The sequence below is a fragment of the Callithrix jacchus genome, chromosome 4, assembly GCF_049354715.1.
Source record: "Callithrix jacchus isolate 240 chromosome 4, calJac240_pri, whole genome shotgun sequence".
Taxonomy (NCBI): Eukaryota; Metazoa; Chordata; class Mammalia; order Primates; family Cebidae; genus Callithrix; species Callithrix jacchus.
Window position 1 is genome coordinate 106762422 of NC_133505.1, and position 20215 is coordinate 106782636.

General features: G+C 34.2%; 1 protein-coding gene across 13 annotated transcripts in view; it reads right to left on the reverse strand.

Moving 5' to 3' along the window:
* The window catches only part of ASCC3 (activating signal cointegrator 1 complex subunit 3), a 369134-nt gene that overhangs the window by 146369 nt on the left and 202550 nt on the right, over positions 1–20215 (reverse strand). For 9 of the 13 annotated variants that reach the window (XR_013534438.1, XR_013534439.1, XR_013534440.1 and 6 more), the window contains 5 exons: positions 16555–16640; positions 14352–14518; positions 13192–13337; positions 12940–13060; positions 10339–10481 (listed from right to left, as the gene is read on the reverse strand). Coding sequence is in view for 5 of the 13 variants with exons in the window: in XM_002746863.7 (XP_002746909.4) it covers positions 10339–10481; positions 12940–13060; positions 13192–13337; positions 14352–14518; positions 16555–16640 (663 nt within the window). In the remaining 8 variants the exon portion in view is untranslated. Of the gene's footprint in view, positions 1–10338; positions 10482–12939; positions 13061–13191; positions 13338–14351; positions 14519–16554; positions 16641–19812; positions 19907–20215 lie in introns of all 13 variants that reach the window. The other 4 variants (XR_013534441.1, XR_013534442.1, XR_008480769.2 and 1 more) reach the window with 1 other exon arrangement.

A 20215-nucleotide genomic window follows, 5' to 3' on the forward strand; every position in this document is an offset into this window, starting at 1 on the left:
AAGTCCAAGCTCTCAAGCACAATGCCACCCTCTAATCACTACATAAATAAAAGAGATATTCAGTTAACTACTGAAAGTAATAATATTATTAATCAGGCTTAAGGCTGATTGTTTTTGACTAATGCAGGAAAAAAAGTAAGATTTGAAATAATGAGTAATGTATCCAACTTATAGCTGGAAAACTCTATGCAGATGATTTATAAATCTATTTTTTCTTTATTGAGTATTTCTGCTTCTATGCCTAAAAATGAAACACATCTAAAATTATTTTTTCTAAACTAAAATACTACCTTTATCAACTACCTCATGATTGAGAATGGCACAGCTCTTGTTGGTTGCTCTTGTTGGTATTTCAGCCTCTGATTTTTCTTTTCTTTTCTTTTCTTTTCTTTTCTTTTCTTTTCTTTTCTTTTCTTTTCTTTTCTTTTTCTTTTATTAAATACAATTTTTGAGATGGAGTATCACTCTGTTATCCAGGCTGGAGTGCAATGGCATGATCTTGACTCACTGCAACCTCTGTCTCCTTGCCTCAGCTCCCAAGCAGCTGGGAATACTGGTGTGCACCACCACACCTGCGCCAGGCTTGTCTCAAAATCCTGACATCATGTGATCCACCCACCTCGGCCTCCCAAAGCGCTGGTATTACAGGTGTGAGGCACTGTGCCCAGCCCAGCTACTGATTTTTCTTTATTTTCATTGCACTTTTGTCTCTATCGAATTCCCCCTACTCCCACCATGACTTTTCCATCTTTTCTATTCGATATTGCTGTCAATGATTCCAATTACTGTATGGCACAGTAAAATAACACAGACTCTAGGTTAGCTACCCTGTTTGAGTTCCTAAGCTGCCACTTGCTTGCTTGTGCTATCTGGACAATCACTTCATCCTTCTAAGTTTCAGTTTTTACATCTGTAAAATGGGGATAATAAAAACTATTCTTTGAGAATTCATGATAAAATGTGATAATATAAACTTTTACTGAATTCTAAAGAACTCTGTATAAATACATCAATTAATACTTAGTTTAGTAAAAGTAAACTACTATTACACTTAGTAATAATTGATATATTTTGCCTCCTTCTTCAATAGGATATACATGCTGCCAACTAAGGCAAAATAAAATAGAACAGTTTCCTATCAGGTAACTCAAGAATACTGAATAGCTGCTCTAAATTGCAGAAATATTTCACAAGGCCCACTGGGTTCAAACATCCAATGCTCAGCAAATCTTTAGATAATGTCTGTTTGAAATTTAGTATTCTCAGCTTAATAGTTTGTTTACTGGTCAGTCATTTAGAGGTGCAAGGTTTGACGAAAACAGAAAGCATCTGGAGTGGGAATTTTGTACAATGAGCCAAATTTGTTTTAGTTTTATTAAAAAAACAGGTCCATTGAGTTAGAAATGACGTGGTTACCCTGCATTAAATTCAACTTAATTTCTGATTTAAAACAATTTCAAAATCCATCTTCAACGTCTAGTACTAACTTCTTACCTATAAGAAGAAGTCAATATCTATCTATATGTTGAATTAACAGGCAAAGGAATTGAAGAAAACTATAGTAAAATGTCATTAGTAGAATCCCCACCAAATCTGAACTTGGGATGATTTTGAATAAAGCAAAGCTATAGTTCATCTCTGTAAGTCTACTAATATTTTACTTGTAATTAGATTAGGTGGATTATGTTTAGCTTAAAATGATAAACTGCTCTAGCATCTAAAAACACTCTTTAGTATTAAGCATGTGAAAACACTATCCATCTTATTCTTCATGAAAGTGTTCTTCCTATGCACCTGCATTAGAGTTTTCATAAATTCACTCTGAAGCACTGTGTAAAATTACAATTGGCACATTCCAAAAATAATGATCTGTATACTTTAGAAGAGTCTTCTAGTCAATTAATTTGAATTAACAAGAGTTAACTGTACTGCTGTTCCTTGTTCCAGGGAGCTCTTATCTCCCATACCCTTCTAATTTTCATGTTACCTCCATCTGGATTCCTTCCATGGTTTGCTTACATCAGAAAGCTCTTACCTTTCCTGCTTCAGATGATTTCCCCCACCTACCTTTGGGTGATATTGTAGACTTTAGAGTACAACTTAAAACATTTATGGCAAAAGGCCTTGCAGAATCCTAATTCATCTGTACTTGTAAGGACAAAAATGAATAGTGAGCTCTCTTTGCTGGATTCTTTTAGCTGCCTGGATCTTATTTAGCAGTGCGGAGGAAGAAAGGGGCAGTCCTGTTATTAACTGGCAAGATACACAGAGGAGTTGAGGGGAATTTCATCTAGAAGCAGTACTCTGAGGTTTTTGTTTTTTTTTTTTTGTTTTTTTTTTTTTTGAGATGTCGCCCAGGCTGGAGCACAGTGGCGCGATCTTGGCTCACTGCAACTTCTGCCTCCCTGGTTCAAATGATTTTCATGCCTCAGCCTCCTGAGTAGCTGGGATTACAGGTACATGCCACCATGTCCAGCTAATTTTTGTATATTTTTTTAGTAGAGGTGGAGTTTAACTATGTTGACCACGCTGGTCTTGAACTCCTGACCTCAAGTGATCCATCTGCCTTGGCCTCCCAAAGTGCTGGGACTATAGGTGTGAGCCACTGCACAGGGCCCAGTATTCCAAGCTTTTAATCTACAGACTCACTCAGAAGAAAAGGCCTTCCCTCTCTTCTTTTATCTGCTAGTGCTAGTTGTCAACTATCTAGATAGTAGCACTGTTATCCTCGCATATGGGACCAGACTGCAGAATATTGGGTGAAAGCTGATAGACCATATTTGCTAGATGTTAATTTTAACATTAATTAAATTACACAGTAAAACATCTAGAAGTATATGCTATTTGCTTCCATTTTCATCCCCTCGCCCTTATCATTTGCTCCTCAATCCATTCCAAATTGTTTCTGTTCACATGTCACTGACTGCCAAGTTCATCCAGGACCTTCAAGCTCTAAATCCCATGACTGTTTCTCTGCTCTCCTCCACTCAACTCCCACTCATATTTGATATAGTAGAAGCACTCCTTCCTTTATGGAACCCTCTCTTCTATGGTGCTTTAGGACACTGTCTTACATAGTGGCATCCCATTCTTAGTGACCTGTGCCAGTACCTCATTTTCCAACTCAGCTTGCACTAAGAGAATCTCTCAGGGCCTGCCCTGTTTCTCCATACTTTGCCTGAGAGTCTCATGTGCTCACCTGGGTTTAAGGGTTGCCTCCATGCTGATGCTTCCAACTTCATATGCTCATTTCACGGTCTCTGTACGTTTTATAAACTTCTTACATCTAATTGCCTTGAAATCTCCACTTGAAAGTCTTGGATATGCAAATTAACATGCCCAATATATAACTTTTTTTTTTTAAATGAATACAAATTCTGGCAAGGGCTGTCTATGGCTTTGAATTAGAGGACTTCTATTTTTATGGATATTTTGGGGAGGTGGGAAGAGAAAGACTGAGTGCTTGACTATGTGATACCAGGTGACCTTGCAACAAAAGCTGTTCATTGTAAACTGAGTATTTGATTGTCATTTTACTGGAAAATAGAGATGATGCAAGTTGATGATTCACATTTTGCCAGATGGTAATAAGGCCTGACAAGAGTATTACTGGAGGACAAGAAAAGCACAAGTTTTAGGTAAATGAACTCTTAGAATACTCCCAGAATAAAAGATTATCTGTATTTCATGGAGATGCTTGACAAAAAGTTAAGAGCATTGTACAAAATGCTGGTAATAATCAAGTGGGCAAAATAACCACCACTTAGGATATTGGATAGCCTCCTTCCCAGGCCACAGTGCTTTATACAATAGGTTCTTGAACTCAGTGGCAAAGTAAAAGATGAAAATTATGCATGGGTCAAACTCAAACTTCCTTTTCCTCAGGAAGACCCAGTTATTTCCACTGCTCAGTGCCTCATATGCCAACAGTGGAAATATTGGGCCTATAATAAAGTATCTCACCCCTGGAACTAGATAGTTACCAGATGACGAGCAGATTATACGGGATCGTCTCTATCATTGAGGAGACATGTATTCATCTTTGTAAGCCCAGGCACTTACTTTAGATTTTAATTCTCTTTTCCTGCCAAACATGGTTCTTCCAGCAGCCTCAATGGTAGAATTACTGAATGCCTATACATCATGACAATACCCTGTATACTAACGTATCTGACTGAGGAACTCACTTCATAAAGGAAAGGGTAAGATAATGGGATGATACTATTGAATGCACTGGTCTTATTATGTTCTCATTAATAGAAAGAGTTGGTTTTATAGATTAAAGACTCAGAACGGCATTTGGGACACAATACCTGGGAAGGTTGGGATAGCATCCTGTAGAATGATGTGCAGCCTCAGAACTAGTAATCATTAATGATGCTATTTGTTCTATTGCCACAATATGGTTCCAGGAACCAAAGTATTCAAGGTGTGGATGTCCTTTGAAATCATAGATTAAAAAAAAACCACTTGAAAACTTTTGCTTCTCTTTCTTATAACTCTAGCTCTGCTAGAGGCTTATTATTCAAAGGATTAACTGTTTACTTGGAAAGTGAAACAGACACATGGCCACTTGAGGCTCTCAGGTTCTTGAACGAACAAACTAAATGTGGTTGCAGTATAGTCTGGGGTGATCCTGATAAAGAAATTGGGCTGGCCGGGCACGGTGGCTCACGCCTGTAATCCCAGCACTTTGGAAGGCCGAGGCGGGTGGATCACAAGGTCAAGAGATCTAGACCATCCTGGTCAACATGGTGTAACCCCGTCTCTACTAAAAATACAAAAAATTAGCTGGGCATGGTGGTGCGTGCCTGGAATCCCAGCTACTCAGGAGGCTGAGGCAGGAGAATTGTCTGAACCCAGGAGGCAGAGGTTGCGGTGAGCCGAGATCACGCCATTGTACTCCAGCCTGGGTAACAAGAGTGAAACTCCATCTCAAAAAAATAAATAAATAAAAATAAAAAAGAAATTGGGCTATTGTTTTATAAGAAGGGGAAAGAAATTTGGATAGACCCTAAATAAATCTTATACTACTGTATCCATTTGAAAAATTAATTAAATATTTTTACAATCCTATATACTAAGCATATGTAAAATTTCGTTTCAGTCTATCAGGAATGTATGCTTTTGATCACTCCACTAGATAAAAAGTCTCAATTAACGAAGTGACTGCTTGAAGCAGAAGTGTACAGGTGATGGATGGTTGAGAAAATGAATCATAAATATCCATTTGACTCCCTGGTCAGTTGCAGAAACATACAGTGGTCTCCAATCTGTTTCCCTTGCTGTCTTATATACCAACATATTTTAAGTAATATATTTTAACTAATTCTGTTTCTCTTTCCTTTCTCTATCCTTCAATGCTGAATACAGCATTGGTTGGCTGTAACTTTGTAATCTAGTCTATTGACTGACTAGAGAATATTGAGATGGGCTTGCTAAAGAACTAGAGGGTGACTAGATACAAGCAAGAGATCTAGGACTAAGTGCTAAATGGAGTCCTTGAAATGTTTAGTTGTCTTTCCTTGAAGTGCAGTGAGTGGATTTGGGTTAAATGAAGAAGAGTTGCATTGCTAGAAAAAATTGTTTTAAATTAGGAGTAGGTCCAGGAAAAGTAGCATATGAAAGGGCCATAGTGGACATTTGTTCTTTATGGGCAGCCAGTATCTGAATGTCACCCCCTGCAACAGAAGCCAAAGAAGTGAGGAGATTCCTTTTTTCTGTTGCATGACAGAGATGGAAACTCAGGCATTCAACTCTTTCTGTCTTGACTTGAAGCTTGAGAGAGTGATGCAAAGATCCTGTAATAGTTTGCGGTTAGTGGCAGAAGTAGTAGAATCCAGGTCACATGGCAGCATATACCCACAAACATTTGAAACTACTGCAGTATGGTTCCCTAATGACAATATGAAAAGGTATTTCTTTTGGGGTTTCCTGATATAGTATAATTTTACATCAATGATACATTTGAAGGTATCTTTCTGCTTCCTAATGCTTTGAGACTATACTGGATTAAGAAGATAGATGAATAACTCTTTTTGCCTTTGCCAAGAAATAAATGAGAACACATATACTCTTCTTAGTCATATGCTTTCTCTAGCCTCTTGTGATTCACCCTAGCTTTCTTTATTCTCCATGCTCCCAGCCCAAGTATCTATAGACAGTTCTTGACTTAAGGTCATTCAACAGCAGAATAATTTGAACACTGCTCTGTGCCAGACACATTGCTTCATAGTTGCCAGGATAACTGCTGCTGTGCTTCCTCTGAATGCTCAGGTTGTCAACACTAGAGTCTTAACAAATTATCCATATCTTGCCACAGAATACTAATTTAACACTGTACCAGAAGAAGCAATGGGAGCAACCACTAAGCTTCCAGCCTAGAATATTATGGAAATAACCCAAAGAAAGATTAAAATGTTAAAAAGTTTTCCTATTAATTATTTAGGGCTAATTTTTTAGGGGTTCAACAACTAAGACACCTGCTTTATGGTATGCTTCAGTATAATCACATAGAATTTACATAGTAATCAGTTGTAAACCCTCTGAAATTTTTATTTAAAGGTGATTGCTTTGAGAGTCAGTAAAACAATGCATAGTTGCCTTATTCTTGAGATATGTGTGGTGAAACAAAATGTCTGGAAATGACATATTTCTAGCTGTCCTATTTAATAATACATTTAAATAAACAACACATTTATAACAAATATTTATATTAATAAATACAATAAAACTAATAGATTTAATTTACAGAGTCCACAAGGAACTTAAACAAATTTACAAGAAAAAACAACCCCATTAAAAAGTGGGCAAAGGACATGAACAGACACTTCTCAAAAGAAGACATTGATGCAGCCAATGAACACATGAAGGAAAGCTCAACATCACTGATTATTAGAGAAATGCCAATCAAAATCATAGTGTGATACCATCTCACATTAGTCAAAATGGCAATTATTAAAAAGTCCAGAAACAATAGATGCAGGCAAAATTGTGGAAAAAAGTTCCACTTTTACACTGTTGGTGGGAATGTAAATTAGTTCAACCATTGTGCAAGATGGTGTGGCAATTCCTCAAGGATCTGGAGGCAGAAATACCATCTCACCCAGCAATCTCATCACTGGGCATATATCCAAAGGAATATAAATCATTCTACTATAAAGATATGTGCACACGTATGTTCACTGTAGCACTATTCACAATAGCAGACATGGAATCAACCCAAATGCCCATCAGTGATTGGCTGGATAAGAAAAATGTGGCACATATATACCATGGAATATTATGCAGCCATAAAAATGAATGACATCATATCCTTCATAGGGGCATGGATGGAGCTAGAAGCTGTTATCCTCAGCAAACTAATGCAGGAACAGAAAACCAAACACCCCATGTCCTCACTTAGAAGTGGGAGCTGAACAATGAGAGCACATAAACATAACAGGGGAACAACATGCACTGGGGCCTACTGGGGATGGTGGGAAGAAGAGTATCAGGAAGAATAACTAATGGACGCTGGGCTTAATACCTAGACGATGGGTTGATCTGTGCAGCAAACCATCATGGCACATGTTTACCTACTGATATGGTTAGGCTTTTGTGACCCCACCCAAATCTCATCTTAAATTGTAATCCCCATAATCCCCACATGTCAAAGGAGAGACCAGGTGGAGGTAATTGAATCATAGAAGTCATTTCCCCCATGCTGTTCTCATGATAGTGAGTTCTCACAATATCTTATGGTTTTATAAGGGGATCTTCCCCTTTTGCTCAGCACTTTCCCTACCTGCCACCTTGTGAAGAAGGCATCTTGCTTCCCCTTCACCTCCCCAGCCATGCTGACCTGTGAGTCAATTAAACCTCTTTCCTTTATAAATTACCCAGTCTTTAGTAGTTCTTTATAGCAGTGTGAAAACAAACTAATACACCTATGTGACAAATCTGCATATCCTGCTTATGTACTCCAGAACTTAAAAGCTGAAGAAAAATAAAAAATAAAAATAACACAATTATAAAAATATTTATGTTAATAAATACAACAATAAATTTATAATAAACATTATATATATATAAGAAATAATGTTTTCTAGGTGTCGTATTTTCGCAGTGAAAAATCTACAACAGAAACCATGAGAGTATATTCTATAGTTTCTTTCTACCTAGCCTTGCTGATAAAGATTTCTGCCTATTAAAAAAATACAAAACAAAGAAGTGATTCTACACAACGTCTGAGCTATCTACAAGTCCTTAGGTCTCATACATTAAAATAATAAAAAAAGAAACAGAGGAAGTATACTGTACCTGGTATGAGCACATAATGTTCACATTTGAAGTTAATGGGAGTCACATATGTGCTAAATGGAAACTATCTATATACATTGAGCAAACACCCCAAAGTATGGTTAGTAAGTTTGTACATTATATCCTAACTTGAAAGAAAAGTATCCATTTGGAAGACTTTTAGGATAATACATAAAATAAAATTAAGCCTAGAGAGATACTGCACATAAACTGAATCATCAATATTTTGTGTATCTATTTTTCATAATTTGCCTCCTAAGATATAAAACTGCCTTAGACACTACAGGATGATTATTTAGATATAAAATAATACAGGCTAAAAAATATTTTAACAACATTCTTTTGACAATAAATTATTATCTTAAATATCTGGTATACCCATACAAGTAACATTAACTAAATAAAGATAAAATTTAAAAGATAAAATGATCACTATTACTCTACTTCAAGCAGTCATTTGATAGCCTGCATATTAAGCTAATGTATGAGTCTGTTAGTGAATAGGTCATCTATGGAACTAAGCAAGAATATTTTGAAGTATCAGTTAACTATTACACAATAATGTAATATATGTAGTACTATTCAACGGGTCTACTAACTCTAAATGAGTCATTAAGAAGAAGAAGAGGAGAAATATGCAAGCTGTTAGGCCTGGACACCAGTGGGTTTGGAACATTGTTTTTTACTGAAGCTGAACAGCACTGCTCTTTTTTAGCCTGCATGAGATCACACAGTGGGAACACTGAAGAGGGTAGATGGAGAGATCAGAATGCAACAAAGACGTTATTGATTTCATCTGTTTTCATTATAATTCCATTTAGGAAAATATATTTTTCAAAACTGGAACAGTGTAAGAAAGAACAATCACTATATATTAAATCTATAGAGGGGAGGAGGAATATCTATATTTAGATGTAGTAGAAGGAATCACAAAAGACCATACTAACAAACTATAATATATAAAATGTAAAGTCTTCTATTTGTAAAAAGATACCATAATAAAAAGACCAGCAATAAACTAGCAAAGTTACCTAATACAGCAGGTGAAAGATTAATATCTATATACATATAGCAATACATATACATGGATAAAAGTAATAGAAAATTTTACAATGTATATATTTTTCTAAATTTGGCAAGGCTCTCACACAAATATCCAAAATAAATGCTGTACTGGAATAGATAAAAGACCAAAAGAAATGAAGAGACAACAAAGAAGAAAGAAGACAACTAGTAAATATATGAAAAAAATGTTCAACCATACAAAAATCAAGGTATACATTAAGATAATATTTTATCTATAATATACCAATGAGTTGTAACAAATGAAGATATAGTAAAACTGTTACTCTCACATACTTCTGATAATCATACATCAGTGGTGATGACACCAGTAAGTATGGCTCTTTTGGAAAGTAATTAGCAGTGTACTTGAAAAGCTGTAAAAATGTTCACATTATTTGAACCACTAGTATTATTTTTAGAACTCTCTACTGAGAAAATAACTTTAAACAAAGAAAAACCTACAATAATAAAGATGCTTGATTGTTAAATCATAGGAGAAAACCACTATGAAATAGTTGCATAACGGAAGATAACTGCATAGACACAAAAATTCTAATTTAAAATTTTACTAGTGGTTATTACTTAGAAAAAGAATAATAATGGGCTTTAAATTTTTATATAGTAGTACTTTTTAAAATTAAAAAAAGATTATTATATATTTTTTAAAAATCTAATTTATAAAATGATTTTAAGTTCAGTGAGGGCAGTGAATACTCAAAGATTATGAAAACAATTGAATGTTAAAATATACATAGGCGATAATGTTAAAGGAAAAGACATAAATATGAATACACAAAATAAATATTAAGTGGGAATATACTAGAACAAACTATATCAGAATATTAATAGTGCATTAAGGTGGCGATATTATGCATTTCTTCTTTCCCTGTAATTACATATGCAATATTCATTATAAACGATATAAACTAACCTGAAATGTATAAGAAGTAGAAGATAAAATAAGTTGCTTACCTCTCTTTCATCCATATTCAACCACTGCTTTGGATCTTCTTCAGTAGCCAGGAAGGCTATCAATTCTAAAGCAGTAAGACGAGTTTGACGTCTTGATGAGACAAATATCAAAACAGGTTTGGCTGGAGAATGGCTTCTAATTGCTGTTGAAAAGTTATGGGAAATAAAATGGAAAGCTACTTAACTCCAGAATATGAATTTCATTGGGGCATCGAATGGATAAATGAAAACTAACGATGTAAATGATTTAGGCATGAAATCTGGCATTATTGCAGGTACTACATAGATCTGGAAGCATATTAGAGAGATGATAGGAAAAGAAAGGTTGATGGCCCTATCCAGGGAGTATATTGCCTAGGACAGAAAAGATTTAATTATGCTGGGTCCAAGTTCTATTCTGACCTGCCAAGGAATGGAGAAACTTAAAGATTGAGACTCTCCACTTGGACACAAAGAGGAGAGCATCACACACTGGGGTCCATTCGGGGGGTGCTAGAGGAGGGATAGTGGGAGGGAGGGTGGGGGAGGGAAAATGTGGGGAGAAATGTCAGGTATAGGTGATGGGGGGGATGGTGTCAACAAACCACCTTGCCAGGAATGCACCTATGCAACAATCTTGCATGATCTGCACATGTACCCCAGAATCTAAAGTACAATAATAAAAAGAAGAGCTATACATGGACACTTAAACTTAGATTTAGTTTTTTTGTGCCAAGTTGTGTTTCTCAGCTATTTCTGTTTGCCTAAGTGGTGATATTACATAGTTAATGGGTCCTGGGGTCGAGTGAGAAAGTCAAGCCCTGCCCTGTGATACAAAATGTCTAGAAAGACTACAAAAAATTCCTTTTATTTTTGTTATCAGTAACAGAAAAATTAGGAGAGTCTGTACCAGTAAATAAGTTAAGAGATAAATCAGAAGAAAGTTTTCCCTCTGTTTTTCTAAGAGCATATGTGCGAGAAAGGAAGACAGGAGAATGTAGAATAGGGCTGAAGAGAATACCATGAATGAATAAATATCTGAGTAATGGGACGTAGTGGTCAGCACAAAAAGGATGAGATGACTTTGGTTAATACAAACCCAAGTAACAAGACTGAATAAAATTTTGTAAATCAAACCTTTAAAAATAATTAAAGAGCCACATACATCACTTGGCTTATCTGGATATGAGGGTTTTTTCTGCTTTACATCGGCTCCAAAAAGCTGATAAGATGCCACAAGTAGAATATATATTTATGTTCACAACTTTCTTAAAACAGTCAGAGATATTTAAAAATTATATATAAAAAGTTCAACCTCTTTGTAATTTCTTGTTTGAAATGTGAGCTGCAGAATTTCTTTTTATGGGCTGGGAAACAAGGTTTATAATGGAAATGTTGACATGACCTTGACTCTATTTACACCCTAACTATGAGAAATAAAGCTATCACACAATCATATTTCTAAAATCAAAGAAATACAGTAATCACTACAGTTATAATAAATCGTTCATAAGTAAAGCTGCTGTGCTGATACCATATCTACATAAGTGTAAGTATTTTAGTTATTGACTATTGATTTATATAACACAAAATGCTTTCTTTACATCAATGGTATGCAATCAGTCATTCCATATAGATATATGCAATTTCAACAATATATTATGAAAAATAAACTCATTTATCTTATTTCTCACTTTTTATTGTTATCAGATTATAGAATGTAAATGATAAAGCTTTGATAAATCATTAGAGATATACTGTTTAAAATACACATATTAGCACAATATTGGTATCATTTGGATACATAAATATAAATGGATCTCTGTCTTTCTTTAAACCTCAACATTTAATGGATTTTTGCTGCTGAAAGAACAGGTGTGGCCAAACAGCTCACGGCAGATTTATTCTTCATTAGCGATTTTGTACAATGCTTCTGTGGTGGTATAAATAATCTGAACTGCCAAGATTGGTCTCCAGTTCACAATCAATACTTTGCTTCTGTCATAAGGCTAATTACAGCAGCTAAAAAGTCACCTCACAACTGTCACTACACAATCAACAGCAGTTCACATTTGAGAATTTATTTTTGAGGTTATTTTTAATTGATACAATAAATATTCTTTATGCAGCCCAAATAAAACATGTTTCAATAAAATAGGAGTGCTATTCTTAAATCTTTCCTGTTTGCCTAATTTGTTAGAAAAGGAAAAACTATAAACAGAAGCAATGTACTAAAGTACTTAAATTTCTAAGTTTTATGATTTCTCACAAAAATTATGATTATGTTTTTGACTTGTAGCTTCTATTTCTAATTTGTTTAAGCTACTACCATAAAAACACTGATTAATATTAAGAAAAATCTAATACTTTTAAAAAATTACATACTTTTATTCCACTACAAATTCATTACCATTTGTGAAATCTCTCAAATTTTCAATAGGAAATTTAACATATATTTGAATTCCTTAACAGTTGTGAAATTGCTGAATTCCTTAACAGTTTTCGATATGTGTAGAAGCTGGACCAGTATCATACTTTCAAAGAGACCATCACCAATTAGAAGACATTTGATAGCTACCATAAATAATGGTTACTATTTTATTCTAAGAATCTGAAGCTTACCCTGAAATGCAGGCTTGTTCATACTAGCCATACGAGGACAATAATGTTGTCCTGGAAAGCCTTGAATGTGAACTTCCAGTGGAACTGGGCGTACTGACGGTCGGAAGTTAAACAAGCCCATCTAGAGTAAATATGAGAGATAAACCATTTTCAATGTTTATATTGAGTTTTATAATATTATAATATCTCTTTAAAGGAATCGTCAAAGTCACACTACTAAATAACTGCATAATTTATCAATCTTCTACATACCTGCTTAATATTGAGCCAGTCAGCAAGGTCTCTGGCATTAGCTAATGCAGTAGATAGTCCAACTACTCTAACAGGCTTTTCTGTGTGTGATGAGATAAAATTTGTTCGAGATACAATGACCTCTAGAACAGGGCCTCTTTCCTCCCCTAGAAAATAGGAAAAAATAAATGTTGATCATTTAACAAGTCTGTATTGGCTGTTGCAACTACAAAAGGAAAAGTTTGTAGCTTCCTCAAAAAAAAGCTAAACAGAGCTATCAAAGGATTCTGCAATCCCACTCCCAGTATGTGACATTACTTAGATGTTGAATAAAAAAAATTGACCTCATGGAAATAAAGAGTAGAAACATGGTTACCAGAGTCTAGGAGCATGGATTGGAGTCACAAGAGAAGGGAACAGAGAGATGGTGCTCAAAGGGTACAATGTTTCAGTTGGTCAGGAAAAATATTTTTGTCAGATTGACTGTATAGCAAGCAGTGTGACAACGGTTAAGAATAATATATTGTACATTTCAAAATTGCTAAATGATACGGTTTAGAACAGTGCCCTGCCCAAACTGCATGTCAAACTGTAATCTCCAATGTTGGAGGTGGGGTCTGGTGGGAGGTGATAGGATCATGGGGGCAGTTTCTCCTGAATGGCTTATCATCATCCTCTTGGTGCTGTTCTCATGAGTCAGTGAATTCTCATGAGATCTAGTTGTTTAAAAGTGTGTAGCACCTCGCCCACCATCTCACTCTCTTGCTCCTGTTCTTGCCATGTAAGAAGCCCTCTCTGCTTTGCCTTTTGTCATGATTAAAAGCTTCCTGAGGCCTCCCCAGAAGCAGGAGCCACTACGTTTACTGTACAGCCTGCAGAAACTTGAGCCAATTAGACTTATTTTAAAAAATAAATTACTCAGTCTCAGGTACTTCTTTATGGCAATGTAAGAACAGATAAATACAATGAGAAAATTTTTTATGTTTCACCACAATTTATACGTAAGGTGACATATATGTTAGCTTGATTTAATTAATTCCACATCATATACATATATCAAAACATCACATTGTACGCCATAAATATATACAATCATTACATGCAAACTAAAAATAATACTAATAATTGATATTTTAGAAACTTAAAGCTTGTAAACTGGCTTTAGATACAGTGGTACCTACCAAGCAGATGGATCTCATCTATGATGAGAATAGTGACTTGCTGAACATAGCTCCTATTTTGCCAGCTTCTGCTGACTCCATCCCACTTCTCTGGCGTAGTGACAATAAGGTCAGCCTTGGCAATGGATTTCATATCAGGAGTCACATCCCCTGTTAGTTCAATAACTCTGAAGGGAAATAAAAATGAACTCAGAACCTTTTCAGGTAACAACCTTGGAAATGCAAAAACATATCTCTTTTAAAATAAAATTTTATAAGGCTTAAAATTACTTTATCTACCTTTGATTTCTGACATTTTCCAAGTTGAGTCCAAAATGTACGTTTCTTAAGAACTCTGAGAAAATTTCTTGCCATAAAATGGACATATAAATTCCAATCACTGACATATCTAACTTTTATGCAGACATGCAAGGATATCAAAATTTGCTTTAAATATGTTTATAGATGCTCCATTCTCATGATTTCAAGGAAGTTAAACTCATACTTCCTGTCCCCAGGAATGCAATTTTTTTTATTGCATTTTAGGTTTTGGGGTTCATGTGAAAAACATGCAAGATTGTTGCATAGGTACATACATGGCCAGTGTGATTTGCTGCCTTCCTCCCATCACCTATATCTGGCATTTCTCCCTATGCTATCTCTCCCCAACTCCCCACCCCCTGCTGTCCCTCCCCTATTCCCCCCCTCACACACAGACTCCAGTGTGTGATGCTCGCCTCCCTGTGTCCATGTGAAGTAAAGTGCTACTTTGTGGAGACAAAAAAGGCATTCATTAAAGATATTTAGGATTATGTATAAATTTAATTAAAATTATATGTAATTTAGATTGTATACAAGCTCATTTCTTTCCTTAGATTGGAATTTTCTATAGATTTTATAGCCAAAATAAAATGTATTAGGATGAAAACAAGATAAGCCAGAGAAAATATGTACTAACTCAATTTAAGCAGATCACATTCATATAAGTGAGAGACAAGGAAAAGAAAACCCTATGTAGATATAGAGAAATTACCTAAGAATTTCTAATTACATAGGAATATCTCTAGGTTAACACCAAATTTTAAGTAATTACTAAAATAATTTCTTTCTTTTTTTTTTGAGACACAGTCTCATTATGTCACCAGGTTAGAGTACAGTGGCACAATCTCAGCTCACTGCAACCTCCGCCTCCTGGGTTCAAGCGAGTCTCCTGTCTCTAAGTAGCTAGGATTACCGGCATGCACCACCACTCCTGGCTACTTTTTGTATTTTTAGTAGAGACGGGGTTTTGCTATGCTGGCCAGGCTGATCTCGAACTCCTGATCTCAGGTGATCCACCTGCCTCAGCCTTCCAAAGTATCAAGGTTACAGGTGTGAGCCACCATATTCAGCTGAAAATAGTTTCTAATCTGTGTTAAGGCTTGGAAAATAACAAAAATGGCAAAATTGATTCCTCTAAGCATACTGCTCACAAAGTATGTTCTTATTCTTGTTTATTTTACAGATTTACATTTTATATGTTATTTTTAATATGGAATACATTCATATGGTTTATCCCTGTCCTATAGACAGTTAGTTCTCATTCTGAAAAAACCATATATTCATATTCTTTATCATTTTGAAAAAAACATAAGCTAGAATACTTAAAAATTTTTTTTTACATTATCTTTGAAGATCCTTCTTTTCGTATACAAAAAACTCATTTTTTATAGAGTAATACAATATTTTATATTGTGTGTACTATAATTTATTTGCTGAGGCTCTACTGGAAATTCCTTTCTCTGTAAGTTTTGCTATTTAAAATAATACTACAATTAATAACCTTGTACTGTACTATTAATGAAAAAACCGCACATCATGTTTTTCAAAGAACTTCTGCTTTTACATAAATAATTTACATGCAAAATGCCTTCTAAGCAGTTTCTGGAAGTTGCTCTGCATATATGAAAAAAATAGAGAGACAGAGCTTGTTTTTGTTTTGTTTTAGAATGAAAATGTTTTGAAAAAGTTATCTTGCAAAATAAAAGAATTCAATTAAGTAATTTAGGAGATTTCATTTTTCAATCTTAAAACAATGAGAATATTGATATCATTTTAATAGTAGGAACATATCTTTAAAGACTATGAAATCATTATAAAACCATTCAATAGTTTTATTCAACTCTTATTTCCTGGTCCTTTTGACAAATCAAAACATATCTTTCGAGTAAAGGTAAGAACTTACTTTTTACCAAGTTTTTCTTCTATTCTAACTTTCCAATCATCCATTCTTTCACGTACCAGGGCTTTTAGGGGTGCAATATATACCGCCTAAAAAGGAGAGAATAGCCAAAAATACTCTCAAGAAAATAGTGACAGTATTTTCAAATAAAAGTACACTCCAAAATTTTGTCAAAATATGACAGTGTCGTTTTAAAATGTATCTTTTAATTTTGAATACTCCAATTTTTGAATCAATGGGAAAAAGTCATTAACTTAAACTACATTTATCCAAAATAAGACAGAAATGTGACACATCACAAACATTCTAATCATAAAAAATATTAACGTAGATGAATTTAAATTACATTTTTAAAAGCATTAGAGATATTTTCCTTAGGCATTTTACTATAAAATTATATTCTACATAATAAGAACAAATAAACAAATTATGAGATAACAAGAGAAAATTAGGGTTCTGATGACAATAATGTTTTTTCTAGTATTATAAATATTTATGAGCAATTCAAGAAAAAATGTTGAAGTTTTGAAGACAAATAAACTATTCTTTAAATTTTAATGCAGATTTTATGAAGATGCTGGTTAGCATGTTAGGTGTTAAAAAATAAATAAAATAACAGCTGGTTTTTAGTAATCCAAACCTATATAAAATTTATTCCCTTTATAAAATGTTTCTAATTTAGAGTAGAGCTCTAGTGTTACATTAACATGTCTCTAGAGATCGATAACCACATATTAGAGAGACTGAAAAGTAGGAAAACTTAGGATTAAGTAGGGAAGAAAAGCCACTAATTGGAAATTACTACAAAAGGATGTTAAAACATTTCTGAAACCATAAACTATGAAGAAACTAGCCCATAATTCCAATCACAACATCTCTGTAATATTTCTATTTTAATGTGATGTACTCACAAAATTTAGAACAAGAAAACTCTAAAGATGATATAAAACAAAACTGCTAGAATCAATAAGCAAATCCAATATGGTTGAAGGATACAAAGTCAACATAAATAAGCCAGTAGAATATATATATATTAGCAAACTATCAAAAAAGTCAAGAAAACAGTCCCACTTACAATAGCGTAAAAGAGAATACAGTACTTAGGAATAAATTTAATTAAAAAGATGAAAATTCTGTATACTGAAAACTATAAAACATTGAAAAGAAACCAAAGGAAACACAAAGAAATAGAAAAGATATCCCATGTTCATGGATTAGAATAATTAGTATTGTTGAAATGGTCATACAACCCAGAGCAATCTATAGTTTAAATGCAATCCTTATCAGAATTCCAATGGCATTTTTCACAGAAGCAGAAAAAAAAAATCCTAAAATTCACAAGAAATGACAATGACCCTGAATAGCCAAAGCAATTTTAAGAAGGAAAACCAGTCAGATGCATCACATTTCCTAGTTTCAATTTATATTATAAAGCTACAATAATCATAACAATATGGAAATATGGAACTGACATAAAAAGAGGCACCAGTCGAACAGAATAGAGAGCCCAGAAATCAACCCACACAGAGAAGGTCAACTAATCTTCAACATGGGCCTGAAGCACACATACAATAAGGAAAAGATATTCTCTTCAATAAATGGTGTTGGGAAGACTGTATATTCACAAGTAAAAGAATAAAACTAGACTACCGCCATGTACCATATACAAAAATTAACTCACAATGAATTAAAGAATTAAATGTAAGATCTATAACCACAAAATTCTTAGAAGAAAACATAAGAAAAAAGCTCCTCAATGTTGGTCTTTCAAAAGCAAATATAAACAAGTAGGTATACAACAAATTAAAAAGCTTTTACACAGAAAATACATAAATAAATAAATGCAACAGAGAGATAATGTGAAATGAAAGAAATGACAAAACGAAAAAAATATTTACAAACCATATATATTAGTTCTGCCTCACTGGCTTCCTTTTCCATGCTTCCAGTTACTTGTAGTCAATTGTGGTCCAAAAAAATTAAATAAAAAATTTCTAAAAATAATTAATAAGTTTTAAGTTATGTACCCTTCTAAGTAAAATGATGGAATCTCACACTGTTCCACTCAATTCGGCCTGGAACATGAATCATCTCTTTGTCCAGAGTATTCAGGCTGTAGCCACTCCCCAACCATTAGTCATTAACCGTCTTGTTTACCAGAAACACTGTGGCAGTATCACAGTGCTTATGTTCAAGTAACCCTTATCTTATTTAGTAATGACCCTAAAGCATAATAGTGATGTTGACAATTTCAATTTGCCAAAGAGAAGACATAAAGTGTTTGAAGTGAAAAGGTGAAAGTTCTTAACTTAAGGAAAGAAAAAAAAATCATATGCTGGGGTTACTAAGATCTATGTTAAGAACAAACTTTCTATTTGTAAAATCATGAAGCCGGAAAAAGAAATTTGTGCCAGTTTTGGTTACACCTTAAAAACTGCAAAAATTATGACCCCAGTACATGATATGTGCTTAGTTAAAATGGAAAAGGTATTAAATTTGTGGGTGAAAAACATGAATGAAAATGTGGTTTTTAACTTTTAATACATTTTTCTTAAGTACATATTTTTAAAGGACATAGTACTGTACTATTGTGTACCATTTCTTTTTCTTAACGTTTTGTTTTTACTTGACACATAATAATTGCACATATATATGGGATACATAGTGATATTTTGATACATATAATGTATAGTGATCAGATCAGGGTAATTAGCATATCTCTCATCTCAAACATTTATCATTTCTTTGTGTTGAGAACCATCAATATCCTTCTATCTATCTGAAACCATATTATATATTACTGTTAACTACAGTACTTCTACAGTGATATACAACACTACAACTTATTCCTTCTATCCAGCTGTAATTTTGCATCCTCTACCAATTCTTTCCTTATCCCTCCCTTCCTCCTACCCAACTGGGTTCAGTACCATTGGATTCAGGCATCCATCTGGGTTTTGGAATGTATCACCCAAGAATAAGCGGGGGCTATGTATATGACAAAAGGTTACAATCCAAAATAGAAACTTACACAACTCAATAGCAGATAAACCCAAATAATTCAATTAAAAATGGGCAAAAGATCTGAATACATACTTTTTTCAAAAGAAAACATAAAAATAGTCAATGGATACATGAAAAGGTATTCAACATAAATAACCATCAAGGACATGCAAATTAAAATTACAATAAGATATCAATTACACCTGTTAAAATGGCTATTATCAAAAGACAATAGACAGCCAGACATGTGGCACAAACCTGTAGTCCCAGCTACTCAAGAGGCTGAGGTAGGAGGCTCGCTCAAGCCCAGAAGTTCAAGGCCAGTCTAGGCAACACAGTGAGACTCTATCTTCTATTTAAAAAAAAAAAAAGAAAAGAAAAGAAAAAAGAAAAAATATAAAAAACATAACACATGTAGTTGGTATGGTACATGATTGGTGGCAATGTAAATTGTACAGCCATTATGGAAGACAATCTGGAGTTTTTTTTAAAAAATTAAGCATAGGAGTATCCAGCAATCCCAAAGGAAATGAGATCAGTATCTCAAAGAGATATCTGCACTCCCATGTTCACTACAGGTTTACTCAGAATAGCCAAGGTATAGAAACGAACTAAAGTGTCTCAAGAAGGATAAAGAAATTGTGATATGTATGCATGTGTG